Source organism: Trachypithecus francoisi, unplaced genomic scaffold (assembly GCF_009764315.1).
Source record: "Trachypithecus francoisi isolate TF-2019V2 unplaced genomic scaffold, Tfra_2.0 Lachesis_group5, whole genome shotgun sequence".
Classification (NCBI taxonomy): Eukaryota; Metazoa; Chordata; class Mammalia; order Primates; family Cercopithecidae; genus Trachypithecus; species Trachypithecus francoisi.
Window position 1 is genome coordinate 36,842,194 of NW_022681470.1, and position 15,184 is coordinate 36,857,377.

At 41.0% G+C, this 15,184-nt stretch overlaps 1 protein-coding gene across 7 annotated transcripts in view; it reads left to right on the top strand.

Annotated features, from left to right (window-relative positions):
* Window positions 1-10,839, top strand: part of CEP350 (centrosomal protein 350) — a 163,318-nt gene extending 152,479 nt beyond the window's left edge. For 6 of the 7 annotated variants that reach the window (XM_033196367.1, XM_033196371.1, XM_033196373.1 and 3 more), the window contains one exon: window positions 6,969-10,839. In XM_033196367.1, the coding sequence (XP_033052258.1) occupies window positions 6,969-7,133 (165 nt within the window). In that variant the 3' untranslated portion in view covers window positions 7,134-10,839. The remainder of the gene's footprint in view (window positions 1-6,968) is intronic. The other variant, XM_033196370.1, reaches the window with a different exon arrangement.
* Window positions 10,840-15,184: the final 4,345 nt, after the last annotated feature.

Below are 15,184 nucleotides of genomic sequence, written 5' to 3' on the forward strand. Positions count from 1 at the left end.
TGATTTTGGGGCTGCTTTTTATTAAAAGGAAAACCTTACCAAGGACTTCCTTACCCTATCTGCTTAAGTAATTTCTTTTTTAAGTTTTTTTTTTTTTTTTTTTTTGAGACGGAGTCTCGCTCTGTCGCCCAGGCTGGAGTGCAGTGGCCGGATCTCGGCCGGATCTATAGATTCATATCTTTACTCAGTTCTGGAAATTTCTCAGCTATTGTCTTTTAAAAGATTGCTTCTTCCCAACTTTCCCAATTCTCTGTGAAACTTCTTTAGACATCTTTGGCCTTATTCTCTTTCCATGGTTCTTAACTCCTCCCCTGGGTAGTAATAGCACTTGACCCTCTTTTTTTTTTTTTTTTTGAGACGGAGTCTTGCTCTAGCCCGGGCTGGAGTGCAGTGGCTGGATCTCAGCTCACTGCAAGCTCCGCCTCCCGGGTTTACGCCATTCTCCTGCCTCAGCCTCCGGAGTAGCTGGGACTACAGGCGCCCGCCACCTCGCCCGGCTAGTTTTTTGTATTTTTTAGTAGAGATGGGGTTTCACCGTGTTAGCCAGGATGGTCTCGATCTCCTGACCTCGTGATCCGCCCGTCTCGGCCTCCCAAAGTGCTGGGATTACAGGCTTGAGCCACCGCGCCCGGCCCAAACTGCATATTTCTTTAAAGCTAAAATTACTCTCTTGTCATCACTTCCCCCTCCAATTTTCTCTTTACAATAAAACTCCTTTAACATGTCCATTTTTACTCTCCCTAATCTGTCTTTCTCTTACGGAACCAACTCCAGTCAAGCTTTTACCTCATCCATGCCACCAAAACTGCTTGGATTGATGAACCCAGTGGGAAATCTCACTTCCTGTGTTCCTTGACCCATCGGCAGCATTCAGCACAGTTGATCTCTTCCTTTTCCTTGAAACCTGGCTTTCTGCTCCCTCACTGGCTGCTGCTCCTCGGTCTCCTTTGTTGGTTCATCCTCACCTTGAAACATTGACGTGCTCCTGGAATCAGCCCACGGACCTCTTTGTCTACACCCCTTCTCAGTCTCATGGCTTTGACTACGATCTGTATGTTCACCACTCCCAGATTCATATCTCCAGCCTAGGATTCTTGCTTGACTCTAGATGCATATAGCCATTTGCCTACTCAGTATCTGCGTTTGGGTGTCGATTAGACATCTCAAATTTCACATGTTCAAAACAACTTCTGAGAATTACGTTAGCTCTGGGTTTGTCATGTATGGCCTTTCTACTGAGGTGTATTTCCTCTATACCAATCTGTTGAGAGTTTTTTCATGAAAGGGTATCAAAGGCTTTTTCTGCATTTATTTAAATGATCCTCTGATTTTTATCCTTCATTTTGTTAATGTGGTGTGTCATATTTATTGATTGTGTATGCAGTAAATCCTACTTGATCGTGGTGATTCTTTTATCAAAATCTTAATTGCCCCATTTTAAAATATTTGTAACATGATGAATTATCTTACTAAACATTTCATAATAAACAGTTGTTTCTTCCAATTTAAGAAAATGTATATTTTAGCTGTTGCTTGGACTGAGATGTTCCTAATCAATCTAACTATATTTGTGTCTTCAGGCATTATTTCAGGTGAATAAAATGCAAATAATTTTTTAGACATAAAGGCCTCTGTTAGCCAAACAAGAAATCTTTCTTTCACCTCTAGTTCTCATTCACTGCCCTTTTTTTCTTTCACAAAGGCATTAATTTATATCTTAGGTTAGCTAAGAATTTGAGCTATTTTTAGCAGTGCATTCTCAAAGTATAGATGCTGTGGAATGAGTAGCAAGTAATTAGAGCACGGTTTGTATAGCCTTTATGTACGGTAGCCTTGAAAAATCTCTGTACTGTAAGTAGAATTGCACCTAAGATGATAAATCTCCTTTATAGCCTGGGAGCTGATAAGAAGGATACTCAGCACTCCTGAGTTCCTCCTGTCTCTGCGTTCTTTCTCATATTAAGCCTAAGTTGGCTTTCACACAATTAATTACAATTTGGCTCTACAGCTTTGGAGTTTTACGTAACAACTTTAATTTTTTCTACACCCTTTTGAAACAGCTATCATGTTTCACCGGAGTCTTTTCTCCTTATAAAACATTAGTATTGTCTCCTGTTGTCTGATATAGTTTTGAGCCCTTCAACATAACTGTAGCTCTGTCAGTGTCCCTCTTTAAATACAGTGCTCACAATTAGCTTTATAATGTTTCTTGGTTTTGTTTTTACATACAAGGTCTTGTTCTGTCACCCAGGCTGGAGTGCAGTGGCATGATGGTAGCTCACTGCAGCCTTGGACTCCTGGGCTCAAGGGATCCTCCTGCCTCAGTCTTCCAAAGCACTAGGATTATAGGGATACATCACCACGCCGAGCCTTGTGTATTATTTAATTAGTAGTCATTCAACCTATTTTTTTCTAGATAGTATATTTCGATTAGTGCAGTTTATGATCACATTTCTTTTGTTTATTTTTACCTGTATCATACTTAGAGTACTTACAGGAACTGAGGAAAACTCCAAGACCAACCTGTGCTCAACCTGTGCTTTTGTAGTGATTTTTTTTTTGGACCCTATTACAGAACTTTATTTATTCCTTCTCTTGTTAAATGTGGCCCGTTGTTCCAGGCTACCACCACATTTCTTGATTATTTCTTTGAACGTAGTTATAATATTTCCCAGCTTCATGTCATTTCTAAAATTGATGTACCTGCCTTCGTCTAGGTCATTGCTAAAAACAATGAAGTAGAGCTAAAGACAGCCTTTCACTATTCACAAAAATTAACTATTCTATATGCCAGATACTTATATAGCACCTTCTATTTGGACTGTCCTAGTCACGAGGGAATCATAAATAAAAAGAAACAGCCCTTTAAGAGCTCACAGCCTAGTGGGAAAACAGATACACAGAATATAATTTAGCATGATAATTGCTGTAATGGAATATGAAGAAAATAGAATGGGAGTGCAGAGGAAAAACTCCCTGAGTCTTCAAGGCAGAAACTTCCTTTCGGGTTGAGAGCTGTCCTTTAATCAAAAGAGTGTAAATTAGCCAGGTGCAGTGGCTCACCTAATCCTAGCACTTTGGGAAGCCGGGGCAGCTGGGTCACCTGAGGTCAGGAGTTTGAGACCAGCCTGGCCAACATGGCAAAACCCTATCTCTCTGAAAATACAAAAATTTGCTGGGCACAGTGGTGTATGCCTGTAATCCCAGCTACTCGGGAGACTGAGGCAGGAGGATCACTTGAACCCGGGAGGCGGAGGTTGCAGTGAGCCAAGATCGCACCACTGCACTCCAGCCTGGCTGACAGAGCGAGACTCCATCTCAAACAAGTGTAAATCCACCTAACTGACCTGTCTCTTTTTTCCCAACTTGTTCACAAGGATACAGTGAAAGACCCTGGCATCTGCTTGCTGAAATTGGGCCACATTCTATTGACTACATTTCTCTATTCCACCAGCCTAATACCCTGTCTCCTCCTCCGCTCCCAAAAAACAAAACAAAACAAAAAAACTGTTAGTCTTTTAGATGTAATTAATTAAGCTGTTTATATATTAAATGTGTTAACTTTTACATATGCATACATATATGTTCAGGAGCAGGATCAGGGAAATGAGTCAAAGAATATAATAAGATCAGAAGAAAAAAAATAGAGGCAAATTTGCAGGCTATGAGATCCCTCAGTTGTTATAGTTGAAGTTCCAAATGAGACTCTGAGCTTTCTAAAGGCCAAAGAGAAATGGAAAAGTTCATGTTCTTTCTGAGTGACAGAGAAATAGTTCCTGTTCTTAAGTAGGAACAAAGTTTTTGCCAACACTGAAATCTTACGTTTTGAGGTTACACTGAGAGAGAGAATAAAAAATGTCATGAGCATATATTTCTACTGCAGGCGCACAACAGGTTTCCTTAGTGTTTTCTACATTTTGTTATTGTGGAGGAAATTGCTCAAAGAACAGATTTAATATTACAGGCCAAGAGAGGCTGTGGAGCATGGCTCACATCTGTAATCCCAGCACTTTGGAAGACCAAGGCAGGCTAGATAGCTTGAGCTTGGGAGGTGGAGGTTACAGCGAGCTGAGATCGTGCCACTGCGCTCCAGCCTGGGTGACAGAGTGAGACCCTGTCTAAAAAAAAAAGGTGGGAGGGTCTGCAAGAACTGTTATAAAAAGGAATGCTGCGTAACTTTGAATAACAAATTCATTGGAGATGTGAAATTTTTTGTGCACACACCTAGACCATCCCTCAGCACAAGTTCAAGAAGTCTTATATTAGGCTGTTTATTATAGCATCCTTCATAAGAGAGGAACACCAATTCCATGGTAGGTTGACAAGTATTTCGTAGATACCCATGATTCTGTGGTCAATTAAATATAGGAAATGCTGAGTTAAACAAGTTTCTTGACTAGTGGGCTTCTGTCTCATAGGCTTAAGTACAGTGTAACTCTCCCAGAGGGAGTTCTCCAGAACTTATTTGGCCATAGAACCCTTTTTGGTGGTACATTAGGGAACAGAGGAATGAATGTTTACATATCCCCCAAACAACCTTTCTAAAAGAGAAAGAATGTGGCAGCCACCCTATTACATATTTGTCAACTCCAGCCAAGGATATATGTTGGACAATACTATTCTTCCCCTCTCTTACTCAAGCTTCAGGATGATGTAGTCTCTTTTTTGCTAGAGTCTTCTTGTTTCCTCATAAGGCAAACCAGAGTACAAGTTCCCCTGTTCACTTTCTCTGCCTTTTTTTTTTTTTTTTTTTTGAGACGGAGTCACTCTGTGGCCTAGGCTGGAGTGCAGTGGTACAATCTCGGCTCACTGCAACCTCTGCCTTCCGGGTTCAAGCGATTCTCCTGACTCAGCCTCCTGAGTAGCTGCGATTACAGGCTCACACCACCACACCCGACTAATTTTTGTATTTTTAGTAGAGACAGGGTTTCACTGTGTTGGTCATGCTGGTCTTGAACTCCTGACCTCGTGATCCACCCGCCTCCGCCTCCCAAAGTGCTAGAAGTACAGGCATGAGCCACCACGCCGGCCCACTTTCTATGCTTTTTTAAAGATGAAACTATGATTGGGGCAAGCCTGGAGCATGTTGTCACTCGGCTTTTTGCCAAGTAAGACTTCTAGTTAGAGACCCCGTCACTGCAATTAATTTTGCTGAATTTGTGACTAGATCAGGGTTCACTTCCCTATCTGGCCTCCATCCCATTCACAATGTTATTTTGTATAGCAAATCTAATGTGTTTTTTTTGTTTTTGTTTTGTTTTGTTTTTTAACAGAGTTTCACTCTGTTGCCCAGGCTACAGTGAAGTGGTGTAATCTTGGCCCACTGCCATCTCCGCCCCCTGGGTTCAAGCGATTATCCTGCCTCAGCCTCCCTAGTAGCTGGGACTACAGGCACGTGCCACCATGTCTGGCAGATTTTTGTATTTTTAGTAGAGACGGAGTTTTGCCATGTTGGCCAGGCTGATCTCGAACTCCTGACCTCAGGTGAACCACCCACGTAGGCCTCCCAAAGTGCTAGGATTACAGGCGTGAGCCACCGCACCCAGCCAATCTAATGTGTTTCTTTTAGCACCCAACCAATCTAATGTGTTTCTTTTAGCACCCAACCAATCTAATGTGTTTCTTTTCCATGTATTATAAACAAGCAATAAATCTGGGGAGGTTATTTCTATTTGATTAGTTTTTATTTACCTAAGAATCCTAAAATGCAAAAAGAGCAAGTATTGTATTAATATAACAGTGATTCGAAAAATAAACTTAAGCAATATTACATTTGAAAACTACCGTAAGGAGGCCGGGCGCGGTGGCTCAAGCCTGTAATCCCAGCACTTTGGGGGGCCGAGGCGGGTGGATCACGAGGTCAGGAGATCGAGACCCTCCTGGCTAACACGGTGAAACCCCGTCTCTACTAAAAATACAAAAAACTAGCCGGGCGCGGTGGCGGGCGCCTGTAGTCCCAGCTACTCGGAGGCTGAGGCGGGAGAATAGCGGGAACCCGGGAGACGGAGCTTTCAGTGAGCCGAGATCGCGCCACTGCACTCCAGCCTGGGTGACACAGCGAGACTCCGTCTCAAAAAAAAGAAAAAAAAAGAAAACTACCATAAGGATAAATTTATTTATAACAAGTGTTATTCATTTATTATAATACTCCAGAATCACATTCAATATTGTCTTTTAATATATGCATTTTATAATTGTAAATCCATATACAGATGTCCCCTACCTAATGGTTTGACTTAACTGTTTTTCAACATTGCAATGTTATGAAAGCAACACACACTCACTAGAAACAGTACTTCGATTTTTTGAATTTTGATCTTTTCCTGGGCTAGTAATAAGTGGTATTGGGGGCAGCAGCAGTGAGCTGTAGCTCACAGTCAGCCATACCATCATGAGGGTAAACACCGATACTCTCCTGTGGACTGTGATGCAGGTAATTCTGCCCAACTTTAGGCCAATGTACATGTTCTGAGCATGTTTCAGATGGACTAGGCCAAGCTATATGTTCAGTAAGTTAGGTGTATTCACTGCATTTTTGACTTAATGATATTTTCAATTTACAGCGAATTTATTGGACATAACTTCATTGTAAGTAGAGGAACATTTCTGTCTAATATTTTGTGTTCTCCTTCCATTAAATTCCTTATTCCCTTATGGTATGGAATTCCTTATGGAATACATGTTCCCTTAACGTTGACATAGACAACATACTGGTAATATTTAATATCTATGAAATACTCCAATATTGTCGAATTATTTTTGAAGTCATCTTGATATTATTTGGCAATTGAGGTTTTTTAAACTTTTTGCAATTTTAAAAGGGGTATTGATGTCACATGAATTACCTTTTTTCTCTGGTTTATTTCCTTGGGCTGTATTCCTATGGATAGGACTACAAAGTCAGCAATTATATTTTCTAGCTTTTGTGTGACAGGAGTTTTCTAAGTTTGTTGTCTTCTAAATCCTAGGTTCAGGAGCTCCATGAGGAGGAGGCACAGTGGGTGAACTATGATGAGGATGAATTGTGTGTGAAGATGCAGCTCGCCGACGGGATCTTTGAGACCCTGATCAAAGACACTATTGATGTTCTGAATCAGATCAGTGAAAAGCAGGGGAGAATGCTACTTGTGTGACATCTTGCAAATAAATCGAACACTGAGTGCTAATGTGAGTCCTGGGCCTTTCTGCCTCCTGATGTACACCCCATCGCCATCATAGCAAGAGTGCTTCCGGACCTTGTACTTATTCTTAAAGACTACCAGTATGGAGTTCATAGGACAATGTGGTATATCTGGTATTACAGCCTTTGCCTTTCGAGACTATCCACTAGATTAATTGGTTATTTTCGGTGGGCAGAGTTGCACAGTGTAATTGTATACCTCTCGCTAGCAACCCCACTGGGTCTCAGAGAGGGCCAAAAACAGCAGACTTACCTCTGAGTTTAGACTAGGGTATCACTTATTTGAGTCTGAAGTCAAGTGAGAGAGGTATAGATCAATGCATCACATCACTTTTGAAATGTAATTCTGGTCTATACCATGGAAGTCATAAATGGACATTATAGTCTCTAAACAGTATTAAAACCTTAACCGCTTCTAAAATAGGCAAGCTTAATAATGTCTGCCAACTTCACATTCTGGAGTTTATTTCTTTTTGAAGATCATTTTCTTCCATTATTGTAGTTGAGCAGCACCAAGTGGACGTCAGGCTAACAGGAATAAGTGGTAGCCTTGCTTTCTGAGCACCATCTAAAGAATTTTAAACCTCTGCATTATGTTTAGTGTTCTCTGTGTGGGCGTAAAAACAAAGAAATGCCCCTACTGAAGACTGGGCTCAAAGGACCAATGCAGGGCTGGTTCTTCTACCCCTTGGTTTACTCCTGCACTTTTCTTACTCGTTTTGAATCTCTACCAGCTGCTCCCAGAATCACAGATACTCAGGACCATCTCAGGCATCCAGGCATGGCAAAGTGGAAATAATTCATTTTGGCCTTCAAACCTTCAACTCCCATCCTTCCCCAAGAAGTTAGAGATGCTGTTACTTGAATGATTTAGGAAATGAGTGTGTGCACCAAAGACAAAAAGATATTGTCTGTTGTTTGTGTGCTTGTTTTGCGCTATGGAACATTTTTTAATTTATTTTAAGATAAATTATTAAGTTGAAAATGTATGTCCCTATTCAGAAGTGAAAGATTCTTCTTGTAATAGTTAAACCTCCATCTTGAAGCTTCTGTGGTTCAGTCTTTGCACAGTAACCTATGGTTTTAACAAACCAATACACATATTGAAGAAGTCATTTTAATTCAGTGAAACGAAGATGGGCTTTTCCAAGATCACCTGCAGTAGCAGGATGGGATAAAATGATTTAAAGACACTGTACAATTTAACTCTGCCTCTCTTGCAGCATTGCTTCTCACAACTATTACCTGCATCTGAAAAAAAAATATATAGACTCCAGCTGCTACATTAGAGCATAAGAGATGCTCTCCTGGGACCTCAGTACCCTGCCTTCTTGACTGGTTTCTGTTCATCAGTCCTGTCCCTCTTCAAGTAATCTAGAAGAATGTGGAAACTCTTAGGCGCAAATGTAAATGCCTTAATATTGAAGGTCCTGGTTAGAAGCATGATCCAAGACATCCACTGGATTCATATTTACAAATATCCTGGAATGTTATAGCTTCAAAATGTGTTAGAAAAACCCCAAAGATGGTATAATCTTTAAGTGTGCACGTTCGTTCATTTCTGCATCTTCCCTCCAAACTTGCCTTTGCATCTTAAATATTTCACTATGCACACTCCCATTCCTCTTGGGTTTCATCTTGTCGTTATTAGAAACGTACTGAAATAATCATTGGAATATTTGCATTTTGCACAGTGACTGGTATGATAGCGCTTGACAAATAAGGAAAGCACTGAAATGTTGTGATTGGGTCTCGGGAAATGCTCAGATTGATGTCTTACCAGCATTTCTTCTGGGCTTGTGATGTTGAGCTGTAGTCTTGTAGCCATAATGAGCATATTGACTAAGAAAAGCAAAGGTTTCTTGGGGTTATTAACCAGTAGTGTGGAAATACTATTTTTATGTGGTTAAGGAAAAGCAAAGGCTTTTCTTTTCAGTTTGTGTTATTTGGAAGACAGAAAAACATCTTGTCTGCATCCTTTGGCTGTTTGTAGGATCACATTGTCCTTATGATACTGAAACTCACAGCTGCTGTAAATTTTTTATAAATGAATTTCAAAATGTTATAATGGGACTGTAGATTGTTTTTCTACATCTTCATTATTTGGACGTAAAACCAGTTTTTAATAAGAAAGTTTATTCTTTATGATATTATGACTCCAGAAAGAGAAAAAATAATAATAATACAAGTCATGGAATCAGCAATCTGGTAAGAAGTGCTGCCAAGAATGTGGCAGTAGCTGTCCTGACAGACTCCAACGGTCTTTACTATCTGAAGAATCCTAGGCTCCACATGAGAGGCAGAAATGGTTCAGTCTTATTCTTTGCTAGAAATGATTATCTGTAGTTTGGTAGCAAAATTTAAAAAAAAATACATAATTAGCAGATTTCTTATTAACTATTTGGATCTAATTGAAATGGCTTTATTCTTAGGATTAAGAAAATAGATGTGGATACCCAGCCACTCGTTCCATGTTGGTATGTTTTAAATCAATCAGCTCTGCCTCTTAATCAAGAACCTAAATATTCCCTCTTTCTAATCTTTGTTCCTTCTCCCTACATCCTCGTCCTCTTTCACTCTTCCTTCATAATTCCTCTAAAAAAAATCTTTGCATCAGCAGTAATATCTTTTAGAATAGCACTATCAGAATTTAGTAGTAAACCAACATATAGGCTTCAGATTTACTTCTGAGTCCAAAACAATTTGTGCTATCCAGAGTAGTTAACTCTGGGTTAAACAAGTACAGGGTATAGATTCCCTCTTCAGGTCTACACAGGAATTTTTACCGTAGGGAAAAGTGGGGAGAGCTCAAACGTAGTTAATAAGGAAGGTAATTTGTTTTTCTTTTACCTAAAAGAAAATAAAATTCCTTCTGTGACTACAGGTCTCTGAGAAATTATCTTTCAAAAGAGATTTCATTGCTCATAAGAGTGTTGTGGCCTATTGATAAAAACAGTTTTGTTCACTTTCTTGTCTTGAAAAAAAGTGGCCTTAGCTTTTTGCAATACTTGAATAAAGTGTGTACTTGCAAAAGAATTTCTGTAGCACAGCATTAGAGACTCATAACTTTTCTGCAAGAAATACAAACTTACATCTTCCTTTTACTACCTTAAGAATACTAGTGAGTAAAACATTAATTCAAAGAGCAAATTATAGAAACTACAATGACGTTTAATGCAAATTGTAGGAATTTACATGTTTACAAATCATCTTTAACTGGTTGTGCAGCAATTCAGTAAAATATCTTTGTATTATAAAAATGTGAAGAAAAAATGTAAACTGATGTAAAGCAGGTACTGTCATTTTAATTAATCTATGTTTAATATCTTTTCCTTCTGAACTTTGCAAAGCCTTCTTGGTAAACACATTGCAAAGCATTCTGTGGGAGGTTCAGCCTCCTTGTGTGTACTGTACTGTGCAGACATGAAAAAATAAACCCGTTTACTGTGTGCGTGTAAATAGCCTGGTCATCAGGCCATTTTCAGCCAATAGTCACATCCAGTGCAATTTTGCACCGAACACTTAAGGGTGTGGTTTGTAAGTATGATCTGTAAAATAACTGGGATGAATTCCCATGTATACCTATGTAAATAGATTTGTTAACTGAAATATACTTTAAGAAAAGATAAAATCTGTAAATAAACTGATTTATAAATTAATTTTATGTCAGGTCTCCATTTTTCCCCTCCTGAGCCAACTTCAGAAAATTAGTCCCCATAAAATTCACTTATTTCTGATTTCTTACTTAGTCACAGGATGCTGATGCTTGGACAGTAGAATAAGGTAAGCTGTGGATAAGAGCTATTTACCTGCACATAAATGCCATCAGCACATACATTTGAGCAGCCTGGGCTTTGGTCCCACACTCATTGATTCAGCAGATAGCCACTGACCACCACCTTCATGTTCTGAGTACTGTGCTGAGTGCTGGGAACGTAGCAAAAAAGACAGACGTGGTCCCTGACCTCAAGAAACTTAATGTCTAATGAAAGCCACCAAAAGATATTTTGAAAACCTGTGTGACAAGTTCTAACAAGTGCTGCACAGGAAACATACATAGGATTTGAGAATATCTTAATAAAAGGACCCAATAAGGGTAGGAGTGAGTCAGGAAAGAGTTCTCTGATAAATTATAACTTTTATTTCTTCCAGTTCATGGCAAATGCCATTTCTCCCAAATGACCTAAATTTTGATAACCCTTTGCAAAATAACACATGGAAAAGTCATACTCACGTGGACCACAAAGAAGTGCAACCAGCTGATGCCCAGGTGTGGAGGCTGTAACTTATTTCCGGAAATATGAGCTCGGAGGAGAATGGAGCTGAAGTGATAGAAGAATAAAAACAATCCAAGGATGGAAATGCACAGCACTCAGGATAATGAATTGTCTGTGGTTCAACAAATTAGAAGTGGTAACCACCATCATCTTACCTGAATTCTTCTAGTTGCCCCTAGATGGCCATCCTTGCTATCTCTTTAACCCCTACCACAACCATGAACATTGCGGAAATTCTCAGAAAAAAATTGGCCCCAAATTACAATAGGTCCTAAGAAATTCTTCCTCTCATAAAATGGATAGTTGAGACTGGGCATGGTGGCTCACACCTGTAATCCCAGCACTTTGAGAGGCCAAGGTGGGAAGATTCCTTGAGCCCAGAAGTTCGAGACCAGCCTGGGCAACATGGTGAGGCCCCATCTCTCCAAAAAACTTTTTTTTTTTTAATTAGTGGGGCACAGTGGCACATACCTGTGGTCCCAACTAGTTGGGAGGCTAAGGTGAGAGAATCGCTTAAACCCAGGAGGTCAAGGCTGCAGTGAGCCGTGTTCATGCCACTGTACTCCAGCCTGAGCAACAGAGTGAAACCTGTCTCAGAAAAAAGAAACCAGATTATTTGAGTGCCTACTATGTGCCAGATACTGTGGTTGGTGCTGAGGACACAATAGTACAATAGTAATAACAAATAGACTCTTGGAAAAAAGACCAAATACCTGTAACCTTGAATCAAACTATATGAAAGTGGCAGTCAAGAGGATGGCAGTTGACACAGCAGAGCCAAGAACAATGAGACCTACACTGGGGATAAGTACAGTGGTGAGTGCCTACAGAAGGGAAGCCAGTCATGCCCCACATAGTGGTCAACAATCGGCCGTATGTACAGCTGTGGGCCCGGAAGATTCTGTATAATGGAGCTGAAAGTGTTCTGTCACCTAAGGAGGTCATAGCCATGGCTAACATTGTAGTGTGGCACATTACGAGATTATGGTGACGCTGGCTGGTGTAAACAAACCTACTGTGCTGTCAGTTGTATAAAAGTATATAATAATGTCCTAGCCATTCACATTCACTCCCAACTCACCCACAGCAGCCTCCAGTCCTGCAAGCTCCATTCATGGTAAGTATCCTATATACACATTCCATTTTCTATCTTTTATACTGTGATTTTACTGTTTTCTATATTTAAGTTTGTTTAGATACCACAAATTCTTACCATTTGTGTTACAGCTGCCTACAGTGTTCAGTACAGTAACATGCTGTACAGATTTGTAGTCTAGAAGCAATAGACAACACCATGTAGCGTAGGTGTGTAGCAAGCTGTACCATTTAGGTTTGTGTAAGTGCATTCTACGATGTTTCCACAACAATGAAGTCACCTATCGATGCATTTCTCAGAACATATCCCAGTGGTTAAGCATGCATGACTCTACTGAGGAGAAACAGCTAATGCCCTACAAAATCCCAGCAAAGCTCAGGAATTGGAGGCACTGGCTGCCACGGTAAAAGGTGTGAAACACGGAGATTGTTTCACGGTTTGCTGGGTATCCAGGCTGTGCAGCCAAGGTCAAAAGGCAGATACGTGCCTCCCAGGGAAGAGACCAATGCATGACTCAAGGTCACTGAGGACAGACAACACACACACCAGGCTCAGGTGGCACAGTGTTTACTTACACCAAGAGGAGACAGTGCAGGAGGTTCAGCCCCTTGCAATGCATCAGCCCTACAAGGGCAGTAGACCTGCTCCACAGGGAACAAAGGCAATGTGACTACAAGTGCCCCACTTAGTGCTGCAGTGGAAGGACCCTCCCCCTCCGCCAGGGGGTCTGAAAGGCAGAAAGCTGGGTGTGTATGAGGGCCATTGACACATGAGCTTAAGCAGAACAAAGGAGTACACATTGAGTCTGCAACAGGGCAAGATATTCCCGCTCATGGAGATAAGCCCCGCACAGCCTGTAGTGCTCTTATATCTCAGCGAGGAAGTGTTCCAGGTCCATTCTCACGTGATTGTGCAGGAGCAGGAAGCTGCACGTGATTGCCTTTCCCAACAGGGAAGAAAATAGAGAAGTTGATGGCAAGTCTGGTCGGAACAGTTAGACCACCCAGGTCACCACCCCTCCCAGTGGATCCAGGCACTGCCTGTGCTCTCTTCAGTGCTCTCAGGAGGTGAGTAATTCTCTGGAGAAGCTGAACCAGAGAAGCCCTGAACTTGAGGACTCCAGACACAATGAAGCAGGGAAGTCGGGCAACAGACTGAAGATAAGGATGAAGTTAAAGTGGATGGACGGAGTAAGGGACCCAGCCAGGCTTAGCCACAACCCTCTCCCACAGGAAGGAGACTGGAGGACCCTCCTCTGGAAAAATTGGCCACAGAGGAAAGGCCTATAGTTACTGTCATTTGGAGAGGCCTCCAAAGAAAAAGCTGGCTTGCCCTCGATCCCCTTCCCATGAAATCCATCAGCCAAAAAGCCCCACCCATGCGCACTGAGTTGCTCATCACATTTTTAGCACATCCACCTGTAAGTGAACAAATAGCCACCCATCTCCAGACTTCGGAGGGAAGCCACCACGATGAAATAGACCAAATCAAAAAGAAAAAAGAGGGATTCTGGTGAAACAACCGCATGGCACAGAAGACAAACCTCATAAGAGGTTTAAAAACTAGAATTAAAATTCTCAGCTGAAATAATATTGCATCATGAAATAGGATTAGGATGCTCGAAGAGATTAATGAGTCAGAAGACATGGTTAAGCTCTTGAAAATTAAAAGTATGGCAACCATAATTTAAAATTCAATAGAAAGTCTGAAAATAAAATTGAAGAAATCTAGAAAGTAAAACAACAACAAAAAATAGATAAAATTAGAGCATCCATCCAGGAAATCCAATGTCAAATTAACTGGATATCTAAAAAGAACAGAGAAAACACGAAACTATACAAGAAAAAATTCCAGAACTTAAATATGATTTTCCAGTTGGAAATGGTCTAATGAGTACCCAGCATAATAAATGAAAATAAACCCACATTAGGACATAGCATTGTGAAATGTCAACTCCATAGGTAAAGAAATTATCTGGCTGGACACGGTGACTCACGCCTGTAATCCCAACACTTTGGGAGGCTGAGGCAGGTGGATCACGAGGTCAGGAGTTTGAGACCAGCCTGACCAACCTGGTGAAACCCCATCTCTACTAAAAATACAAAAATTAGCCGGGCGTGGTGGTACGCTTCTGTAATCCCAGCTACCCAGGAGGCTGAGGTAGGAGAATCGCTTGAACCCAGGAGGCAGAGGTTGCAGCAAACCAAGATTGTGCCACTGCACTCCAGCCAGGGCGACAGACAGAGGGAGACTCTGTCTCAAAAAAAAAAATAAAATAAAAAAATTATCATAAAAGTTTCTGAAGAGGAAAAATAAAACACCACATGTAAAAGTTAGGAACAAAATGTCATTCCTGTCCTGAAGAGCAGCATTGGAGGCTTAAGAAAATAGAGCAACATTGTCAAAAACAGTAAAAATAATTTCAGCCAACCTATGAATCCAGTGTAAAGGTAGAATATGGGCATTTTCAGAAATGCAGGGCCCTTGCTCCCCACGCTTCCTTTCTCAGAGGGCATCAACCATGAAGCATAAAGACTTGAGGTCCAGAAGCAGGGAATCCAACCCAGGGAAAGCGTGAGGGACATTCCCAGGATGACTGCTGTCTGGCAGGTCTAGAGAGCCAGCAGTCCA